Source organism: Dermacentor silvarum, chromosome 2 (assembly GCF_013339745.2).
Source record: "Dermacentor silvarum isolate Dsil-2018 chromosome 2, BIME_Dsil_1.4, whole genome shotgun sequence".
NCBI lineage: Eukaryota > Metazoa > Arthropoda > Arachnida > Ixodida > Ixodidae > Dermacentor > Dermacentor silvarum.
Genome location: NC_051155.1, coordinates 36750995 through 36772969, shown reverse-complemented (window position 1 = coordinate 36772969; position 21975 = coordinate 36750995). Strand labels below are relative to the sequence as shown.

Genomic DNA, 21975 nt, shown 5'->3' with positions numbered 1-21975 from the left:
GACGATGGCGAAGAACTTCACCCGCGACTCACCAGTACTGACTGGTAAGTGCTGGACTGTCGATGTGGCCACGCGTTTCTTCCGTAAAAGAAGGGCGCTATCACTAAGTGCCACGGAAGTTGGGATGGTGTCGACACGACGAAGCAAGGGCTTACTTGTTGTGCCGAAATTGCCGTCCCGGGTACACTGTGTAGCCTTTCCTGCGGCGTGTCATTTGTGCAGTACGCCGAGCTCATTTTGCAATGGCGTGAAATGTGCCACTTGTACGTGCAGAATGTTTTATCGCACAGTGCACTTTCGATCGCGTTGAACCCCCAATCGGGATCAAATATGTCGACTGTGATCGGCCGCTTTCCGTATTTTTTGCAAATAAGCCGATCGGGATCTAGAAACTCTATTACGATGTGGCTAGATCACAATATAAGATGCGCATTACGACACCCGCATTGCATACCAGCCAAACGGATCACCACAAGGAAGCCAAGTCTCATGCAGTGCAATTTCAATCGAGAAATTTAACCTTGAACACTTTACGTAAGAAGGTGTTTCCAGCAGCAGTATATAGGACATTTCATTGCCTCTTCTAATTCTCGTTCATTATAAGTGTTTGCATGCAGCATCTAATGAATGCAGCCCAACGTGAAATATTTCAGCGCTCGTTTGGTGCTGTTTCAGGTGTGACTTCAGACACTGCGTGGTTCTGCAGCTTCGCCAAGAATGAATGTCTCTGCTGTCGCGAGATGGGGGACCCTGTCACTGCTGTGAAGCCTGAAGGTTGCATCACAGAGCACACTGAGTTACACACCGTCTGTCTAATTATCGCCGTGCTCCGTATTGCGTACTTCAAGCTGCGGGCGCAATGCTGAACACGGGGTCGCGGGATTGAATCCCGGCCCCGGCGGCCGCATTTCGATGGAGGCGAAATGCAAAAACGCCCGTGTGCTTGCGTTGTAGTGCACGTTAAAGAACCCCAGGTGGTCAAAATTAATCCGGAGCCCTGCACTACGGCGTGCCTCATAATCAGAACTGGTTTTGGCAAGTAAAACCCCAGAAAGGAAGGAAGCAATGACTGCATCGACGAAGACATCCACAAGTAAATTATTTTTACGTGAGCAGATCGCATTACCAGCTTCTTTTACGTAGTTTAAAACAGAATTTCTTTGCTGTACGAGGGCGCCATTAATTCATAACCAAGGTAATCTGCTGCTTTACGTCTTGTGCAATATTCTATTGGCCTGGCCAGCTAGGTACATGTATGACCTTGAGTAAAATTTTTTTAAGGCCAGGACTCTGGTTGTGTGGGTCAGCGAAGTTATAAACTTCTGCATAAGCCAGCATAAATCGAACTGTAGCACTGTGGCTAGTCTGTCTTCAAAAAATTTGACTTCTCAACTTGTGTTTTCACATTTTATAGCTACAGGAGGTACCGCTACACTGCCTACAGGCAGTTCGTCCTCTGGCTTTGTGGTCACCGCTTCGTTCTTCCTTCATGTGTGGTGGCGAAAATTCGAGGCAGATTTCCTACAGAAACACCAACAGGGTTCAAGTATCCGGAATATTAGAGGGCAACAAATCTACTGCGCAGTGCAATGAGATGGGCTAACAAACATGAACTCGGTGCTCCTACGTGCGTACCCCGCTCGCAGGCGCGTAGCCAGGGGGGGGGGGGCTGATTTCAGCCCCTCCCCTAAATTTTTTCGTGCTGGCATGCACCGCAGACCAAAACTACCACCGACGCCGGCAATCATTCTGGATTTTGTCTACAATGTCCTTTTCACGCTCGAAAAGACATTTCGGCACGAACATTGCGAACTCGGGCTGGATTTCGTGACAACGCCCTTGCACCTGGAGTCACGTAACGCAAGGAGCCCCATCCGAGCACAAACTTTCAACGGCTTTTCGATAGCGAGCGGGCGAGTTGCGGCATCTCGCAGCGGCCGCGGAATATACGGAGCACATGGATTTCAATTACGAAACTTCATGGATATAAAGTTCTCATAAACTTTTGACGCGAAAGGTGCGCTGACATTTCCAAAGGCATGCTTTCAAAGATTTTCAATTCTAGAACTTTACGGGGTTAATGTTCTTATAAACTTGGGCCAACATGCGCGCACTGGAACGCTCGTGTCCAAGTCGTTCCATAAATGCAAGCGCGCGCTCGCAATCTCCCACACACACGAAAATACTAAATATCACCGTGACTGTCAGCTAGCAGCTGATAATTTTCTCCAAACATTTTCAGGAAGCGTGCCCAATGTGATTGATCAGCTGGACCAGGGCAGGCAAAGTAAATGAGAAAACAGAAGAAAGTAAACGGCCTATTATTGAGGATTTTTTTTTGCGGCCGACAAGGTCTGGCTCTCCGTGGCCACAGGGACAGGGGCCCTATGGATTTAAGCAATGCCCCTGCTGAAAATACAGGCATTTTCAGAGTGCTTCTTCGCGTGCGAGCTGATTGTGGAGATACATATCTGAAGAACCATTTGGAAAGTTGCCCCAGTATTGCCTCGTATTTAAGCCCAGACGCACAAAGCCAAATTATAGAAATTTGTGGTGACATTATCAAAGAAAGCTTAGATTCAAAAGCAGGCTGCTTCTCCATACTTCCTGACGAAAGGACGGACATCGCTGGAATCGAACAGCCTACTGTTTCTGCAAGGTACCTAAACAAGTATGCCAACGACATCGAGGGAGTGTTTTAGGTTTTAGCACCGGAATAGATGCCCATCTCCCACTGCGACAGCAGGTTCTATGTAAATGTCTAAATACTGCTGCAGCTTCTAGTCACCCTTCAAGTGACCGCTGCCAGCGCAGAGAGAATATTTTTTTTAACGAGAGTTTACTACAAAACTACTTGCGCTCTACAATGTCTGTCGAACGCATGGTTAGGCTGGCGCTTCTATACACCCACAGAGACGTCGGCATCAACGTGTCCGAAGTCATTGACCACTTCGCTCAACTTTCCCGCCGAGAGAAGTTTGTCCTTTAGATAGCGAAGCAGCAAAAATCAATGCAAGTAAAAAGCACTGTTCCTTCAGGTCCATAAGTTCTTAATTATGAAAACGTATGACCGCTCATTAGCTTTTAAAACCGCAAAAATTTTCGCCGTTTATTCTAGCAGTTAGCATCATGATCACAATTATCACGCGAATACAAAAATTACGAGGATACCAATAACCAATTTTGACCGACCTTGCTCATTGAAAGCCCGGGCCACGCGGCGTTCGCCAAAAACACTCGGATATTGGGTAGTTCAACTTACCGCATCATCTGTGGCCTTCGTTTGTCCTTTTCTTTCCTTTCCAGCTACCTACCTTTATTTCTTTTTGAAACGAAGAAATACCGGCCCTCCTTTAATTTTGGGTGCAGAATAATTGTTGGCGTTGTGCAGGGAGTTAAATTACACATTTTCGTACTGATTTATGCATTATTCCTCTATTATTCTACCCACATGGCACTGTCGTGACCGCTGCATGGCCCAAGTACATATCACGATTTCTGCGATCATAGTTATGTTCTTGCCAGGATCATCTGTCTTTCTGTGCGCAAAGTTTACTATCTGTGACTGAGCAACATGTTTATTGGTCGTATTTGACGCATTATATACACTGACGTTTGCTTAAATACGTAGATTTATTGGAGACTCATACGTATTTTTAAATATCGCATTGCGAGGTTTTGTGTATACAAGCAGTGAACTTTGTTTCCAGCGACTCTTTTTTTGCCCTTTAGCGAGTTGTATCTTCGCATTTGTATATTCCATTCTATCTTCGCATTTCTAATATATACAATACACGACGAATTACAGCTGCTCCTGCGCAATCAATTGCAACGAGGGATAGCGTCATTGAGGTTTCTTCCTGGGCGTTGCATATGTAGAAAAATGTAAACAAGGTTCTTGAATGGCAAATATTCACCAAAATATTTGTCCTCAACTTATTCATTTCATGGCCTTTACGTTTTTCATATAAGCTAGCTGTATGCACTGCTTTGCTGGTTTCGAACTGATATTGACCCTTTTCGCGGCGATCCCGTGGGCGCTGCCATATTTGATCACGTGGTGACGCGTCCATTGCTTGCCTCAACTGCCTCTGTTGCCTCCTTGTTTACAATGGAAGTGTATGACGCCGGCGCGACTTAGAAAACCTCTGTTTTCGGAGACCTCATAGACGGTGACTAGGTGGACGACACGAAGCTTTGATCACAGCTTCAGAGAACATGCAAAAGCGCTTTCGGAGCTGATTGAGCTATGTCCAAACCGCGCAGGCAGTTTATATGGTGCTTCTTCTAAAAGCGGGGCTAAATATGCATGCCAAGCTTTGCGATTATGAATTCAGTCAGGATTAGTGTGTTTTGCTCTTTGTTCTTTATTCGGCAAATATTTTGAAGCAGTGGCTTGTCAGTTTCTGACTCAGTGAAGTTCCTCGGTGCGGCCACTATCTGATTATTTTCTTCCTAATCGCTCGCGGGTGTGCTCAGTTCCGAATCCGATAGATTTGTTCTTGCTGCGCACAAGGCTTAACGTAGCTGTTTTGTACATTCTAATACCTTGTAGCAAATATATATTACAGCTTGTAACTTGCTTACTCTTGTGGGCCGTCACGAAACATTCAGCTTCGACCATTTGTGCGCCATAGGTGTAGTCCGTCATTTATTGTGTGTATACAGTGCGCATATATTCAAGTGTGCGTCCATTCACTTATTCTTGATACGTCGGCGATAGAGTGGGCGTAAGTGTTCCTGCCATTTGGACAGATGTGTATAGATAACCTGCGCGCAACTTACTATGACAGGAAGCGGAGCTACTCCCTTTGTCATTGTTAAACGAGTGGTACTCACTGTTGCCGACGTTCTGGTGATGAAGCCCTTTCTTTGTAGGTTAGCGATACAAGGCTGGCGGATGAGCAAATTTCTGTATCCTCGAGGAAAGCCGTACATCATGAAGTGCCGGTAACACGTTCGGACAGTTGCAGCAGCGGTCCGCGAACTTCGCCACACAGATTCATCCTATTCCTTAACATGCCAGTCACTATTTTTGCAGCCGACTACTGCACACGTCTTCAATCCACATTATTCAATCTAGCATGATTGGAGCACAGTGTGTTAGCGAAAACTCAGTTGCATTTCCGACAGCTGATCGCACAGAAGCAAGGTAGAATCGGTAATGGTTTCGTATTCGTGCGCGGTTGCTGAGAGGTATGGCGCGCCGCCGTGAGCGCCATCTCGTTTCTCTAAAACAAACTGCTCCGCGAAAGGGGTCAATAGTTCTAAAGTTCATGTGATGTTTTCTTTACTTATTAATTAGACAAAAAAACACGGAAGCATTGATATCAGTTATTTCTGCCAGAATTTTTGGGCCATACGAATATATCCTGTTATAAAAACATATATATTTTAATGGACAGTGCATAGCGTTCAATAATTCGTTTGTAGCATCTAATGTACAATGAAATTGGCAATGCAGTTATTATTTATACATTTGATCCCTCGACAAATTCTATAAGGAGGAGGCCGCGCTGCAACCTTAGCCCCCCCCGAACAAAATTTCTGGCTACGCCACTGCCCGCTCGTCAAGGGGAACAGATGTGTGCCTCAGTTCTTCCATGCCGCCTATGCAGTGGAGCATAGCTTGTTCACAGCCGGAAATCTTCCCCTGCAAACATTACGTGTCACCAATTCAGTGTGTGCCTCGTCCGCCAGTGGAAGAAGCTTCCATGCAGTATCCATCCTCAGCACGACTGTGTCGGTCGAAAACAGCACTCGCAGTGTTTGTACGTGCGTACCCTGCTTGGCAAGGGGAACAGCTGTGCACCTCTGCTCTTCTATGCAACCTTTGCAGTGGAGCACAGCATGTTCGCAGCACTAAATCTGCCCCTGCAAACATCACGTGTGTCAGCATTCCTGTGCGTGCCTCTTTAGCAAGGCGAATGTTCCGTGCAGTGTACATCCCATGCAAGACTGTGTGAGTCGAAAACTACACTCGCAGTGTTTGCACGTGCGTACCCCACTCGGCAAGGGTATTAGCTGTGTGCATTTGCTCATCCATGACGCCTTTGCAGTGGAGCACAGCTTGTTCACAGCACTGAATCTGCCCCTGAAAACATCACGTGTGTAAGCATTCCTGTGCGTGCCTCTTTAGCCAGTGGAATATACCATGCAGTATCCACCCTCGGAATGGCTATGTCGGTCAAAAAGAGCACTTGCAGGATCGTAATGCGAAGGTTTTGGCTCCATTCGTGCCAGAGCCAAAACAGCCAAAACAGTCCCACAGCATGTCCTTTGTGTTTGCGATACTACTTGGCTCAAACCACATGTAGACTATGCTCTTCAGTGCTTTGCAAAGCGCGCCTTTTTTGCAGCCACTAATTCGGATTTTGAAGGTCTTTGCTCAGCAGGTGGTGCATATGCTGGTGGGGCCTTGGCGGGAGCTTGTGCCAGGGCCTCCCGGAAACTTGAGTAGAATGTGCAGAGATTCAAAACTTGGTTTGTGAGTCTCTGCACGTAGCCTGAAATTAGGCAATATGAACAATTGTTTTATATAATAATATTATTGTGCATATAATTTTTCTCATGTTTCAACTCTTGGTGCTCCTATGCACATGCCTTACTCTATCTGAAATGACGAGTGCATAGTACAAGTGTTGGAATTTTAGCATTAAACAGGTGTTCTTGAATGGTAACCTCTGAATATTGTTGTCTTTACCCTAGCATGGTGCATAATGTTTGACTGGTTATTTTACAAAAATATAGATATGGCTGTCAGGGGTATAGCAAGGAAGTGGCACACCGTGCAACCCCCCTCGACTTCATTCTACCACAGGGTACCTCTCATCGAGTGATGCGAGACAAGACTTGCGTGCCAGTTCCTCCCAAGTCAGCCAAGAGCCTGACCCCCTTCCCCTTTCCCGTTTGAAAAAAGTGGCTGGCTACGGCAGTGATGGCAGTGAAAAGATGGCTTTTGAGGTTGTAGCATTTCTTGCGCATGTGAAGAAGTCATTAGCTATTACCCCTCTACAGTACCGTAATAACAAAAAAATTCTAATACTGAGTTTGAACTGCACTTACAGAACGTTACAGCAGTTTTTAGTTCGTAGGCTGATATGCCAGGCAGGACGTCTTGGAGGTCTTAGTGTGCCACTGGCTTTCACCATGAGCTGTGTGCAACTGCTGTCTCAGTATTCGCATTAAAGTGAAGAGCAGCTATCAATGTCCTAGAAGGAAAGAAGTGCGTTAACCTTCAGAAAGTAACTGCACCAAATTGGATAATAGTAAATAGTGATGATTCAAAAATAAACTAATTGCCCTACCGAGCTTTCGTGCATTCGTATGTGAATGCAGTTGATTTTGGTGCGAAGCCGTTGAGCACACTATGAAAGGATTCAAGGCTGTACGTCTGTGCGGATGGTGACAGCTGACGTATCTCTTTGAGGAGTAGAGGTGATGTCACGATTGCCTTGAGTGCCTTATATGCTGGAGAACCTGGTGGCAAGGGAGAAAGTATTTGCTGTACAAATAATGTGCTTTTCTCAGACCTAGTACATGAAAGTCAAACTACTCGCATTATGGAACCACTTATGTCTGAGCAACAGTTTAACAACACTTTGCAGAGGAATGGAAATTATTTTGATAGAAAGAAAAATAAAAAAAGTCAATAGCTACCCAATTTTATTACCCTCGGTTTAAACTGTCTACAGGTACACATTCCTGAATTACTGGTATTTTGGGCCGTCTACGTCGCGTGTGATTTGTTTCTCGAAATTGCTTCCATCGCGAAGTGTAATAAAAGGCACATAAGGTTCCACTTGACTTATTCTTTGTGGGGGAAAATGTGATGAAAAAAATTTGCGCTTAAGGTTAAGAAATTGCCATATTGCTAGAAAAGGTTTTCAACACGCAAAATTTGCATGTTTTCTTCCAGGCAAAGGCGTGGCTTTTTTTCAAAAGTACGCTTACAAGCATCGTTCTGGGTCAGGAAAACCTGGGCCTAAGTAAATATCATCAAAATCGAAAATATGATCAAGGCTTCCTGTTTGTTCTTATGTGGATTGAACCAATTGTTTTCCGATTGCTTATAGCACAGATCGAAATGTATCCACACATGGGTTGTTGAAAATGTTGCGGATGGTTGAATGATCACTTGCGTGCTGTTTGATCGCTTGCACAGAAAGAAAACTCGCTGTGCCCAGTTATTATTCTCCATTGAGTTCGCTGCTATGGAAATTAAAGTTTATCACGTAAATTCGTCGCGATGCAAGGCTGACTTGCATGCTTATGAAATTTAAATGTCCTTTTTGTAGTTTGTGCCTGTGGTAGTGTTAATGTCTTGTTGTTGGAGGTGGTGTTAGCCTAAAAGTTGTCAGCAACTGGCTGTCCAGCATTGCTTGTTAAGATTGTTTTACCTTAGTTGAAAGGTTTGCAGCATGTGCGGTCATAAACATAGGCACTCTTTGTGTAGTTGAGAAGGATAAAGCTCCACACGGTCTCATCCCACAGTTTCAGATTTCTGACACAGTTGTTGTAGTTCATGACAGAATACATCTTCCTTCTCCTCTTCTTCATATTTAAATAAATAGTACTAGTTGATCCCGAGCCTCTCAGCGCAATATTGCTGTAATGGCTGATAGTCGACGCCTTCTTGTTCGCACTTCAGAAAGCGTTCAATGCTAGCCTGCCTGTGGCATCCCCCGGTGTGTAGTGTACAGATTTCTTGCTGTAAAAGGTATATTTTAACAAGACGTGCAAGAAACTGTTCAGCATTTGTCAGTTGATTTTGCTTACCTGCACTGAGTCATGAGATACGGCGAGGAGGTCCATGAAGGCACCTGAGGAAAAGGTCATTGTGACATTCGTGGATGTTGACTGTGTGGTTGAGAATACTACCCCATGCAGCCACCACCAGGTCTGCATTGTCACCACATGCACACGCACACCAGTAGAGGTGGTTGACAATTGTCTGGATCGATTGTTTGAGCGAACTGGAACCACCTTTCCTTGATGTAGCAGTAATCTTTTTGCGGATACCTGTATGTGAATCACAACAACCATAGCACTTTGTAGAGGCAGAAAATCATCAAGTAACGCAATGGACGGGGATATCCTGGGCACTTTCATGATTTTGTTGCAATGAGGCTTTACACTGAAAGAATGGAAGACACAAACGCATAGCATGAAATGTAGTAATTTCGTGAGTACTGACAGATACTCTTGGTGTTTTTTTTCTGTTACAATGGCTTTATAACTATGTTGTACTGAGTTTTTACACTGAAATAATCCAAGGCACAAGAAAAAGATGGTGTTTCATCCTTCATGTGTCTTACGTTTTGTCAATGTTAAAACGGTGCAACACAATTATAAACAAAGCCTCTGTAGTAGGAACACCAGGTGAGTCTGTCAGTATTAATGGGTTGTCTACGCTGTTTAAGGTGTCATAGAGTTGTATCATGGAGAACTTTCAATGATTTGTTCTGCAGTATCATTGCAGTTTCACATGTTATGCACATTTGTTTATAAATCCCAATGAAGGTCAAAATCAGCCTCATACCTCAGGCATTAAAAATCACTGCAGCCCTCTGAAATAAATGTAGACATTATTTCACAAGTATGCCATACAAACATTTTTTGTACGTTTTGCCACATGCCACACATGAAAGCAGTGCGTGATGCCTCTTTGGTGCAACCTCATATATCTTTAATGCTCGGGTGGCGGTCTGTTGTCAAGCTTGTAATGCTGACATTTTGTTCACTTAAGAATGCAAGCCCTCTGATTAGACCTTCTTTCTCCATTTGGGTGCTTGAAGTAATCTCATCGCTCTGAAAAAAATATGGACATAGACTTGCATGGGAAGCTCCTGCTTTGATTAAAGGAGCTGTACTTATGCTGTGCATAGATACAGCAAATCTTTTACAGTAAAAAGCAAGCAATATGAGGCGGTGCCATAGCCAGTGGCCCTGTGCTATTTTCTAACTTGAATGCCTCATGTAAATGTACGTTCATGATGCAGGTATTACGGTGTTAATAACTCTTCAGGGTGCCAAGGGGACAGTTGAAATACTAGAAAAAATTTAATTGATGCTGAATAGTTCCAGAGCTCAGTTCGCTTCTGAAGGGACACAGGGCATTGTAGTGTCATGCTTACTGCAGATTAGAGGGACATGTAAAGCTGCATCAGCGCAAGCTCTTGGGCCAGTTGGTGCATGATGAACTTGAAATCGGGGGTACCAGCAAATACACAAGGACGCGTACACAAGGAAAAAGCGTTAGACACGGACGGACGGTGGACATGTATAATGTACAGTCAACCACAAAAGTTTGCGGACCACGCGAGCGCGTGGCCAAGAGCCTCTTCGCGACACTTCCGCTACGTCACCAGCGATCGACAGCAGCGCTACGTTGAAGACGCATCCCTCCTTAAATCTATGGCCTGTCTATTTTCGCACTGTGCGCAAATATTTTCTACCTATCTCTTTCAACGTGACGCGCTCTTTGTTAGCCAGGGCTACTTGCTTATATTTTGAGAGCAGAATATCATTACAAGTAATCAGACAGCGTATTCTTCGGCTGTTATCAGTTCTATTTTCGCGTAGCCACGCTGTTTTTTTTTTCGTGAGTGCGTGAGTGAGCGGTGAGGCAGCCATGGGACACAGATGCTTAGTCAGTAGGCAGAATTTTTCCGTTCCTCCCCCATCGCTAAGTGACAGTAGCGGCCGGGATTTGATCGCCTGCGCCCAGGTTTTGCTGCGCAAAGCCCGAACCACCGCGCTGCTATAGTGGTTACATTTAGAAAAATAAGAAATAATCGGGTGCGATGACTCTTTTTATAACCCTTTGCGACACGGCGTCCTCGTTTGGGGACTCGAACTTCGGAGGCGCGTCCCACGCCACGTGTTTCTTCAAATGACCTAAAACTCAGTGTGCACATTCGTGTCCGCTTCCTGATGAGACAACTAGCGGTCAGTTAACTTCATTGTCCTGCGTATTGCTGCAGATGATCACTTTGCTGGAGACACTACCATGTTAGACAATCGTTCGACGTGCCGCGTTCCAAGACCAACGTCAAGAGTATTTTTTTTCTCCGGTCGACACGAATACAACCGAAAAGCAAGTGTGCATGCGTTTCGGGCCTAATAGTTGATTCTTTTTATGCAAGCATTGAAGCTGACGGATTTCAGAATAATTAGATAATGAGTTATACGCTAATTAATTTTTTTTTACTGAACTCGCACAAAACAGCACATTGCTTCGTCTTCTTTCTTGGAATGTAATAGTGAGCGTCTTGAAATGATGCCATGCGCATTTGACGCATTTGCAGACAGTGCATCATAATTCGTGTCTGAAGGGGATGAATTTATTCACAAGACATTTACAGAAGTGTCATGAAACATAGGTCTCTCAATGATCTAGTAGGAAGTGAAATGTCCGCCGTTTTCTAGCACCTTATTGATGCGTGTGGGCATCGACTCGTACAAAGATTCAGTAATCTCCGGTCGACCGCGCAGGCTTTCCCATTCTTGTGCGATCGCTTGCCACAGCGCATCGGCCGTGCGGCCGCGGTTGGCTCGTGTGGACAGCCGTTTCTTCAACATGCCCCAGACATTTTCTATGGGATTCAAGTTGGCGCCACATGGAGGACACTCAAGCTGGCAAACAGCATGTTCTTCTAGCAATGACTGGACGATACGTGCTTTATGGATCGGGCTGCGGTCGTGTTGAAAAAAATAGCAGCCGTCGCTGAAGGGACCGTCCTGCGCATACGGAACGAGGTGTCTAGTGATGACGTCGCAGTACCGTGACGCAGTGAAGGGCCCTTCCAGACGCACAAGGGGACCAAGGCCATCTTTGCCGATTGCTCCCCACGCGCTCACAGAACACCGTCCACTGGATAGAACACTCTGTGTGTAATTAGGCAGATATCTGCAAGAAATAGCATACAATTGGGTTCCAGCGGCGCGTCTAAAAATGTTGTGATTCCTCTTGCGTACGAACTTTATAATGCTGTTATAGAATTGCAATAGAAAACGTGCAGACATCATTAGATAGTACTGAAAGACCCACTGGCAGCTTTTAATTAGCTTCAGAGTAAGTAGTACTATGAAACAATCGTTAATGTTTTCAACATAATACCACTACAGAAACATCTCGTAATGTCCAAAAGCTCATTTTACGTGAAACATGTTGTGATGCAGAATTAGCTTCGTGAATTAACTGCCAATACACTTTAAACACACCTGCAGTTTAGTGGACGCCAGACCCGCTTCCGTTGGTCCCAGCGCGTGGAAAAAGTTGACTCGTCGCTAAAGATGACATCGCCCCATTTCTCTGTTGTCCAATCTTTCATTGCTGTAGCGAACATGAGTCGTTCTTGTAGCTGGCTGTCTGAGAGGCAGGGCTTCTGTGCTGCTACGAAAGACTGCAGGCCAAGCTCACTCAGCCTTCTTCTTACAGTCTCAGACGATACCGTGAGCGAGAGCGCTTCTCGGATATCCTCTGCACTTTGAAAAGGATCAGCCACGATGGCGGCCGTAATCAGGCGGTCCTCTTCCTCAGTCGTGGCCCTTGGACGCCCACTGCGCTCCATATCTGTGAATCTGTCATCGTCGCGGAAAGCTTGAATAATCCTATTCACGGCAGTCCGGCTCCTGTTGGTTCGGCGGCAGATTTCGCGCTGAGGTATTCCCTCTATAAATAAACGCACAATGTGCCTTCTTTCGTCAAGTGGAACACGCAGCGGCATCTTTCCAAATAGGCAATCACCACGTGGCCTGAAGCAAGTCTACTACGTTTTCAGCGACTGATGCGAAGATGCGCCTATGTGTGAAAGAAAATTTTCTATGCATCCGCTTTTTCTTTATTTTTGATGACAGTGAAACACCTCCCCACCCTTTCTCTCAAGACGCAGAAGCAGCAACACTCATTGGACCAAGATGCTGCCAACCAAAGTGCGCCAGTAAACGTCGCGTAAAAAAATCGTCGCAGCGCTTCGTGAAACTTATCTACCCACTGGCACACCAGTCGACAAAGGTTGCAGTGATTGCTCCGATACTGCTATCAAGCCAGATATGTGGCGGTCTTATCGCAGACAGCGCTCTGCGTCAACACAACGAACTAACAATGTCATGCACGGGAATAAAAAATTAACAGGCAGGCGAGTACCAAGAGGGCTCATATCCGGGAGAGCGCCCCTGTCGCCGCTAGGTGGCGTACCGCTAGGTGGCGCGGATAGGCAGTCTGGCACGCGCTCGCGTGGTCCGCAAACTTTTGTGGTTGACTGTACATGTCTTGAGAGGAGATGACGATGCGCATGCGTCAAAAGTGTTGTGCGGCAATGTAATTTAATAAAGCACAGTTGAAAGCCCAGCGTCCGTCCGTGTCCGACGCCTTTTCCTTGTGTACGTGTCCTTGTGTATTCGCTGGTACGCCCGTTCTCAAGTTCAACATGTAGAGCTACCTACATAAATAGCTAGTACAACCAAAAGGTGGTCATTGTGTCATGGACGCTACATGATGCTGAGAACAGGATGGGAGAAATGGACATATAAATGTGCACTGCAAACTAATTATATTGTGTTGTATTGAAGTGGTTTTCTGTGCATGGCCCTAGTTCTTTCCCACAGATGTGGAGCCTTCGAGAGCTGTGTGTAGCTTCCAATAATTTTTCAGCGTACATGACAGTTCTCCTATTTCGTACACATTTCCTACACATTTACTCTCACGTTTTTCTTCAGTGCTTAAACAATAATTCAAGCACAGTTTAGTCTCATGCTGAAACTCCTTTAGACGAGGCCAATTCATAAAGTGAGTTCTAACACTCTTCTTACTTACCTCCCTTACTTGCACCTGCTCTGTGTGCACAATTTTCTTCGCGTCCGGGCAGAGGAATGTGTACGTCATAAATTTGGCACTGTGGCCAGGTGAATCACATCTGCCATCGCCACAAAGCTGTATGCTGCCTTCAAGTGATGCCATGACCTCTCGTTGATGTTCATCCCAGACCTGTGAGACAGCGAAACTTCAAAATCAGAATAGACTCGGCAGATGTCTGTTTTTCACAGTAGTGAATAAGCATATTCAGTGCTGTATTTAATTTACAAGCAATCGCAACACTTGTTTGTGCATAGATTGGTATCCAGAAACTGAACATGTGCTGCTGAATGCTCCAGGAAGCAGACTTTTTTGCCAATTTTATTGTTGCATGGCTACTTGTTAAAATATCGAATGACATGCATTATATGTGACTGCGGTCTATTTTCAAATCAGCTGTGTTGTCTCCTATTCAGCATTCTCCATTGCTCTTAATTTAAACTGCACAACGTTTGCACACTAACAAAACACCACATTGTTTCTTGGTTGCTGCCTTTCACAGCGAGATTTCCTCGACTTTATTATGAAAAAATGTCAGTGGAATGTCTTATGGGATACATTTTGCATGGGGCTATGAAAAGGTTAAATTAAAGGAGGATTTGCTGATGCGTGTGCTTATGCATTATTGGAAATAGCAAGGGAAAATAGAGAACAAGGGAAAAAATCCATTTAGGGAAGTACAGGAACTATGTTTGTGTGAGAATCGCATTGCAAAAGTTCATTTCCTTTGAACATATTTTATGGTGAGCTCTATTTTAATGCTACTAAAAGCAGCTCTACACACTCACCATGTTGACAGCAGGGAGCAAGTACGCCTTCTGGTAGTTGAAGAAGCACTGTTCACTTATAACCTTGACGCCCATGAGACGCATCATTCGAAGGCTGGAGGCAACACTTGATCCAGAAAACAGCAACGCAGTGGCCAAGTCAATGTTCCCTTTTGGCTTGTCACCAACAAGAGGTTGACTTGACCATGTATACGTGTGCATGTTGGGGCATTCGACCTTTGCTATTATGCGTGTCCCAGAGCGTCGTAGTTTTACGGTGCAGGCAGTGGACAGGCATGTGCGGCACAGCTTCAAAAGCACCATCAGACATGTGTGGAAGATGAGGTAATAGCCAGGCAGCTCAACGTCTCCCATGTCTCCATCATCTCTGTAAAAGAAAATGCAGAATGTGGGTTCTGCCTAGTGCTCAATATTGCATATACAGGCTGCGCAGTAATTCAATCTGGTAGCACGATTACTCTGCTTCTGTTGACAAAAGTGCAAATGCAAGTCAACAGCTTACCATTTCAGCATGCACCAATGCCATATAACCAATTGCTTCTGTTGACTTTTTGAGTACCTTCTGAGCCTTCCAATGCAAGCGTAAGGGCTCTGTTAAAGTTTATGTATGTGTGAAGTGGGGGTAGACTGCACGCAAACTTATTCTGAAAATTTCCATAATCCATTGCATCTGTAAGGGTACCAAAAATCAGGTAATTTAACCAAAGTTGCCTTACTCATCATCCTCATCCAGTGTGGAGTCTAAGGTGTGAGTCAATTCATCTGGTTGATATAAGGAGCCAGTAGTGTCGACATTGCTTGGAACAGGTGACAAGATAGGTGAGGCGGCAAAGCTGGGTTCATCAAGGATACGTCGTCGCTTCACTGGTGTTGATGTCAGCGGCACATCCTGAATGTCAACCTGCAGGCCCTCATCTTTCGTTTCTTTTATGGTCAAGTTCACTTGAACACCTGCGTATAGCAAAAGTCTGACATCAATATAATGTGAATCATAAAAGAATGAAACGTAAAAAGAAAAACTGATGAACACAATAAGTTTCATTGTGCAAGCACTATGAACTATAAGCAAAAACTATGGACATCCATGCATAGGGGGAATTATTGTTATGCAAATAATTTTTAGGCAACTAGTAATCCGATGTCATTTGGGGTTCTTCAAAGTGTTACAACACAACACTTGTGTGCAATCTTTGGAGCGTTTAGAATGAGGGACAGGGCAAAGAAAGGGGAGACAAAACACACTCTCTCTTCTTTATCTTGCCCCATGTCCCAACTGCTTTCTCAAAGGTGAACTAGTACCACCTTTCCCTCTCTGCTACTATAATCTTGCCTGTTTGATCGGTGGACAGAGCTTCATTGAAGACACGTGAAATGTGAGACAGGAGCCTACCTATGTACCTCGAATGTGCCTGGAATAAGCCAATGTGTGCTTTGCACTGGATCTGCTATAATCTGCAGTCACTGTTGTTCACTGCATATATATGTAAGTGGGTTTGACAACATAATGCTTCTTTTTTGTCATGCTGAAAGAAAAAGAATGTGTCAAGTTTTATGAACGCAAATGCTTTGATACATTAGGGGACACAATTTTTCATGTCGTATAGTTTAAACATATAGTCATGACGAGTGCACTTTACTCACCAACACTTATACCCCGCACATGAACTTGCACACTTTTGTCATGTCCAACGCTGCGGCCAGTCGTACCACATGCAGGGCATTGGAAAGAATCCTTTTGCGTCTGTAAGCCGGCGGCACCAGTAGCAGCAGCCAGCACCTAGAACAGTCCCAAACCTTGTAGGATACCATATATAGCACTTTAAACTTCACAGCCGTCATAAAAGTTCCATTTCAATGCAAACACTAAACATCTTTCGCTTACAAGAACCTCTGATTGCATTTGCATGAGGGAGCCCGCTCCATCATCCTCAGCAATCTCTATGTGAGAAAGGTCGACTTGAAAACCAAATAATCTTTGGTGTCATGACTGTGGCCAGCTGCGCCAAATTTGAGCGAGAGTGCTACATGCCCAGATAAACCGGTCGAGCTCCGGCCAGATTGCTTTGTACAGTGCAGTGCTGCTATTATGCAGTATATATTGCTAGTACCTCTCCATGTCTTCCTACGGGCCCAGTGGCTGCATCGTGCTGCAACCTCTCGGTCTCGGCAACGTCACTCTGGAAAACAGAACAAATACCTTCTGTTGTAAACACGGAATGTTGTAATACCTTCGCATTCTTAGACATCAAGGACTCGTCCGGACTTTCGTGCACTTGTATAATGCACACACTGAATTTCTGAACGTACTTCATTCCTGCAGTAAGTATAAAGTGCAGCTTTTCAGGACGAGCGCAAGGTACCTCAGTTGGAATTTCCACAGGTGCACCGGCGGCATCGCTTTCGATCGCGGACTCGGCAATAGCAACCTGAAAAATAACAAGCACAGAAAGTTGCGCGCGTACTCGGTATAGTTTTTTCGTGGCTTTTTTTTTAATGACATTCAACACTCACCGAGCCTCCAGCTTGCTGTTGCAGGGGCACCAGTAGGGGATTTGATGAAGGCGACACTGAGGGAACAGCTGCCCGAGAAAGGACTGGTCTCTGGGGCACGCCAAGAGACTTTCCGAGGGCAGGATTATAAACATAATCCGAGGCCGAGAAATGCAGAGAGCATACCATTTGTTTCTCTGGCTCATCCTTTTGCCGTTTTATCATCGGCAGAGCACTGAGCCATTGCGAACGCCGGGGCTCATCGCGCGGCACCACATGAAAGGACACAGTCGGGTCAACACTGCCGCTGCCCCTGACCAAGCGCCTCGGGCCGTTTATACAGCCCTCAACACTACACACACGAGGCATTTTCTGGCTGTTTCCCGCGAAGTCAACGTTTCTCGAGCCACGCAACACGCAACCAAGCACTGCAACACTAGCGGAACAGGCGCACGCGACAATGCACGGAGCAAAAACGAAACTATGACGATCAAAATCAAAAGAAAAACTGGATGGCGCTACCGGCGGTCGACCGCCGGTAGCGCCATTCAGTTTTTCTTTTGATTTATTTAATTTTGCCTTAAACTTATACTTCCTCGCTTGAAACGGTGTAAAAAGTTGGCAAATGCTGTTTATGTAGGTTTAAGGTGTATTTCATTTTGTGTTTTATTAACAGCGATAAATCGCTCTCGACCAATCGCGACCGGGCTGCGTTTGTGATCTGTGACGACACTACGTGTAGTGCGGGAAATACGAAGGGGCGTCAGCACCTATCCTTCAGTTTTTCGCTTTTTTCTCGCTTATTAAACCTCTGTTGGCAGTAAGAATGGTATGACTGTGATCGTGAAAGGATAATCTACCATTTAAGCTCAACTTCCGGTTTCTCTTTAGTGTGCCTTTAATGGTGCCGCTGGCAAGCGAGTGGCCCGCTTGATTTGAGGCGACCACTGCCAAGTGTCGACCGTCTGCATATTCCACCGCGTCTACATAAACCACGTCCGCATCGTTTTGAAACGTCTTATGCAGTGCGTTCGCTCTTGCATTCCTCCGCTTTCGGTGATGTTCGGGATGCATGTTTCTGGTAATTACCCAGACGAGCAGAACCTAACCTAACCTAACCTACCCTAACCTAACGTGTACCCCGTGCGTATTTGTGCCAGGGAAAACCGGTTAGCCGTCTTCTCTTGAAAAGTGCTAGATTTGTAACGTTACAATTCGATGGTAAACGCGTGATGTGAGCTATCATCATCCGCTGTATGGGAAAAAATATTAGGAAAGTAATAGCCCTCTATACAAACTGTTGGTAAATTGAGCGTTTTTCAACCTGTGTGTATAAACTATACCAACGTTAAACGTTTGAATAAATGCTTTACGCCGTGTTATTGCATACTATATTGTTCATAAACACCGACAGTACTAGCGACAGTATTAGCGACATTGCAGGAAAATTTAGCGACATCTTTGTCGCATTTTAGCGACATGCGAAAAAAAAAAAGTTGCCCTCACTGACCCTCAAGCTCTCAAGTTTTCAAATTTTCTAATGACGGCATTTAGAGCCAATCAGAGACGCCGTAGCAGCCCTCTGGGCCAATGAGAGGTGACAAAACAGCAAATTCGGCAATATTGCGGAATTCTACAATGCCTTAGAATTTAACCCGGGGACGACAGCCTGCTGCCTTCCGCTGATGTGCCGGCACGGGCGTTGTGCGCACAAACGCATTTGTGTTCCTGCTGCGCAGCTGTGTTCACGTGACACCTCGCGGTGCACATAGTGGTCGGACGGACGGTACACTTCAGGCTTAAAAACGCTAACGCTTTTTCCTGAACTCATATTGTGCGCCATTGAGGACCGACGCCAGCAACGCCGGTGGCGTCGCTCCTTATCAAGCGCGTTGTGAGATGCTCGATAGGCGCCAGGGTGCTGTTTCTGCGGCACATGAGAAGTTGCCTCGCATGATGTGTCACACTAACATGTCACCCCCTCGTATTCTTAGACATACCATCTGAGCAGCTTGAAGCTCCTCAATGCTTCGCCCTTAGGGCGAAGCAAGCGCCTTTCTTTCTTCCTATTAAAGCCACTGAGTCTAGTTCTATGCATTTGTAAAGCGGACCGCAAAAAGAAAATGTAACTGCGCAAAAGAGTCATCCTCTCTATCGTGTCCGTTACGGAGATGAGCTGTCCAATTCGCTCGCCCCGCCGGCATGAGTCGCGCTCGACATTAGTCGCGGGGGCGGCCCCGTCCTGTTCCAACGGGGTTCATCGGCGGGCGGCCAGCACCGCCGCGTCCCACTGACGACGACTAGGACGATCCCCTGAAATTGTGCGCTCGCCGACTCGACGACGGGACGATTCGATCGAGCGGTCACTCGCCTCGGAGCAAACGGCCTCCCAAAAGACCGTCTCCGCCTGTCGTCCGTTCTTCTCTACACGCCATCTTCCCAACGCCGTGCAGTGCAGCGTAAAGCTATGGATCGACGTCTGACAAATCAGGAAAGAGTACCGGAAGAAGGGCGCCACCGTTGCCCACCTCTAACCGCCCGACGCTTGGCGTGAGCTAAAGGGAAGCTTCGCGAAGTGATTAACAGCCGACAATGGGCGAATTCGCGCGTTCCCTTTTCTGGAACAAGCAGCCTCCCGGTTGGCTGACACGCGAGACCCATACCCTCGGCTACACTGCACTTGAGTCGGGGAGAGTGAGGTTATAATACGCATGCACAGGGTTTCAATCCTGACGGATGCGCTGACAGATCGCTTCAATGGGCACGAGACACGCCGCGTTCTGGAGCTTCTTATTTGTTTTTTATACGGCGGATTCTTTTCAGTCGTCGTCGTCGACGAGACTGCGCGCACGCAATAAGAAGGCACGACGAAAGACGGCGGGACCGCCAAGAAGAGTTACCCCGCCGTGGCCCGGGGGCCGACAACTGCTTCCGCAACCATGCCCGGAGCGGGCTCTTGGGGCTGGCACGTTGCCAGCTCGGAGCCTGCTGCTGTAACTCGTTGCTTGTAATTTCGCCGCTGTAACTTGTGGCTGCGTTCAGAAGAGCAATGAGACGGCATCTCTCTCGCTTGTGTGGCCGAGGATTGTAGCACGCGCGCGCGCTGCCTTTCCACGCACTGGTTCGAAACGGGCGCGACTAGTTGTGACACTTGAGCGGAGGCATTTATGCGAAGGCCACCGGAGATAAAGGCTATGTAGACGTAGGACGGATATGCGAACGTATTAGCGCGACGCGTCGCACAACGCAATGCATAATTAATCGCCGTCTCTGCAATATATCGCTTCCGTCTTCTTCGTATCGGCGCGTTGTTTGTGCACTCGCGCGTGCTGTGCGATACGATAAAGGCACCATTGTAATAAATCCCAATTTTAAGCAACACCTTTCGAATAAGCTTTTGCGTCGTCACGTCAGAGAACCTGTGGTAGTCAACATTTATCCGGGGGAGGGGTGTCATCTGCAAGGACGTCTCTCAGAGCTTGCTTGATTGCTTTATTTATTTATTTATTTATTTATTTATTTATTATTTATTTATTTATTTATTTATTTATTTATTTATTTATTTATTCGATTTTCACATCTCAACGCGACAAACAGGCTATGAGAGACGCTTTATAGTTGAGCTCCAGGTTAATCTCCAACAACATGGCTTGCATTAACGTACGCCCAAAGTACGGTGCGCTTTCGGTGGAATCTAGTCAATACTTCATTTTTTCCTATAATGCCTTCTCAGCATTATTATCGAACTGTTTTTCACATTCTGATGTTCACAACAATAGAAATTTTCTATTATAATTACACCGTACACTATAAAGCATGCTTTATTAAAAGCACGAAGGGAGCATTAGGAACGACTAAGCATATCGTTCGCCAACGCAGGGATTTTCGGAGCACACGGGATCATGCATTATAAAATAAACGTATTAAATGTAACCATGTAGACCAGTCAATCTCTGCGTATATACATTCGCGACCAAACCAGACATGTGTCGTATGCGGCCATAGCAGTTTCACTCTGCTATAAAAAAAGAAGCACTCTTTATCTTGTTCAAACGACCGCGGCAGGTGCTGCCTCTATTTTGTAAAGCATGTTGCAATTAAAGGTATTCTGAATGACACCCCTGACACAGGTGCTGTAGTTGTATAAAGTACCAAACAATACCCACTGCCGGATGTCGTGTCTAAGCAATATTTCATTGCGAGTGAACGTGTTTGGTCGGAAAAGCCCGCTTCTGTATGAGCGACGCAGGGGACTCCAGATGCGTTACGTCCCCTGAGGATGGCATGAAAGTTAGGGAATTTCAGAGCGAGGCTCTTAGGCGCCAGTTTCTGCGCTGAGCGTCGGCGTCCCTCGGTGTAACCGAGCGAACGAGCACAGCGAAGGATGAAAGAGCGAACGCGGAGCGCAGCGGGGGGTGAAAGACGCGAGGGAGAAAGCAGAGGAGGAGGGTATGGCGAAAGCGTGAGAATAAAAGAGCAGTGTGCCGACGACGGCTACGATATGGCGCCACAGTAGCGCGCCTCGGCTCGGAGGTCTGTCTACGGCGGCTGCAGTGAATCGTGCTCAGCGACTGCCACGCGCTGCCTATCGCGATCCCAAGATTAACGAGGCAGTCACGTCACACATCGCTATGTTTGCAACGTGCCGCAGGAGACAGATTGTCGGCGCCAGCCAATATATCGCGAAACGAAAACACGTTTAGAGCTGCGCTCAAATTTCGTATTATAGGGAGTATCGTAATCGTCGGTTGATTTTTTTTCTTCAATTTCATTCTTGATCGTGTACAGTCGACGACCTAAAGTATTCGAAAAATATCCGGTTATTCGAATAGTGACTAT

The 21975-nt window shown here is 46.0% G+C and overlaps 1 protein-coding gene across 1 annotated transcript; it reads right to left on the bottom strand.

Annotated features, from left to right (window-relative positions):
- Positions 1 to 9678: 9678 nt before the first annotated feature.
- On the bottom strand, positions 9679 to 17626 carry LOC125943396 (uncharacterized). The gene is made up of 9 exons (XM_049662687.1): positions 17323 to 17626; positions 17158 to 17265; positions 17007 to 17072; positions 16755 to 16823; positions 16288 to 16423; positions 15363 to 15597; positions 14647 to 15013; positions 13820 to 13990; positions 9679 to 9810 (listed from the first exon to the last, which is right to left on the bottom strand). The coding sequence occupies exons 1-9, from the start codon at positions 17503 to 17505 to the stop codon at positions 9679 to 9681; spliced, it is 1467 nt and encodes a 488-aa protein (XP_049518644.1). The 5' UTR covers positions 17506 to 17626.
- Between the last annotated feature and the right edge of the window lie 4349 nt (positions 17627 to 21975).

What these genes read in the sequence shown, in the direction of transcription:
- LOC125943396 (XM_049662687.1), bottom strand. Translation starts at nt 17,505, where the DNA reads ATGCCTCGTGTGTGTAGTGTTGAGGGCTGTATAAACGGCCCGAGGCGC. An exon ending in CTGTGGAAATTCCAACTGAG is followed by an intron (nt 16,824 to 17,006) that starts GTACCTTGCGCT and finishes TCTGTTTTCCAG; the next exon opens with AGTGACGTTGCCGAGACCGA. An exon ending in AGCAGGTGCAAGTAAGGGAG is followed by an intron (nt 9,811 to 13,819) that starts GTAAGTAAGAAG and finishes TATTTTTTTCAG; the next exon opens with AGCGATGAGATTACTTCAAG.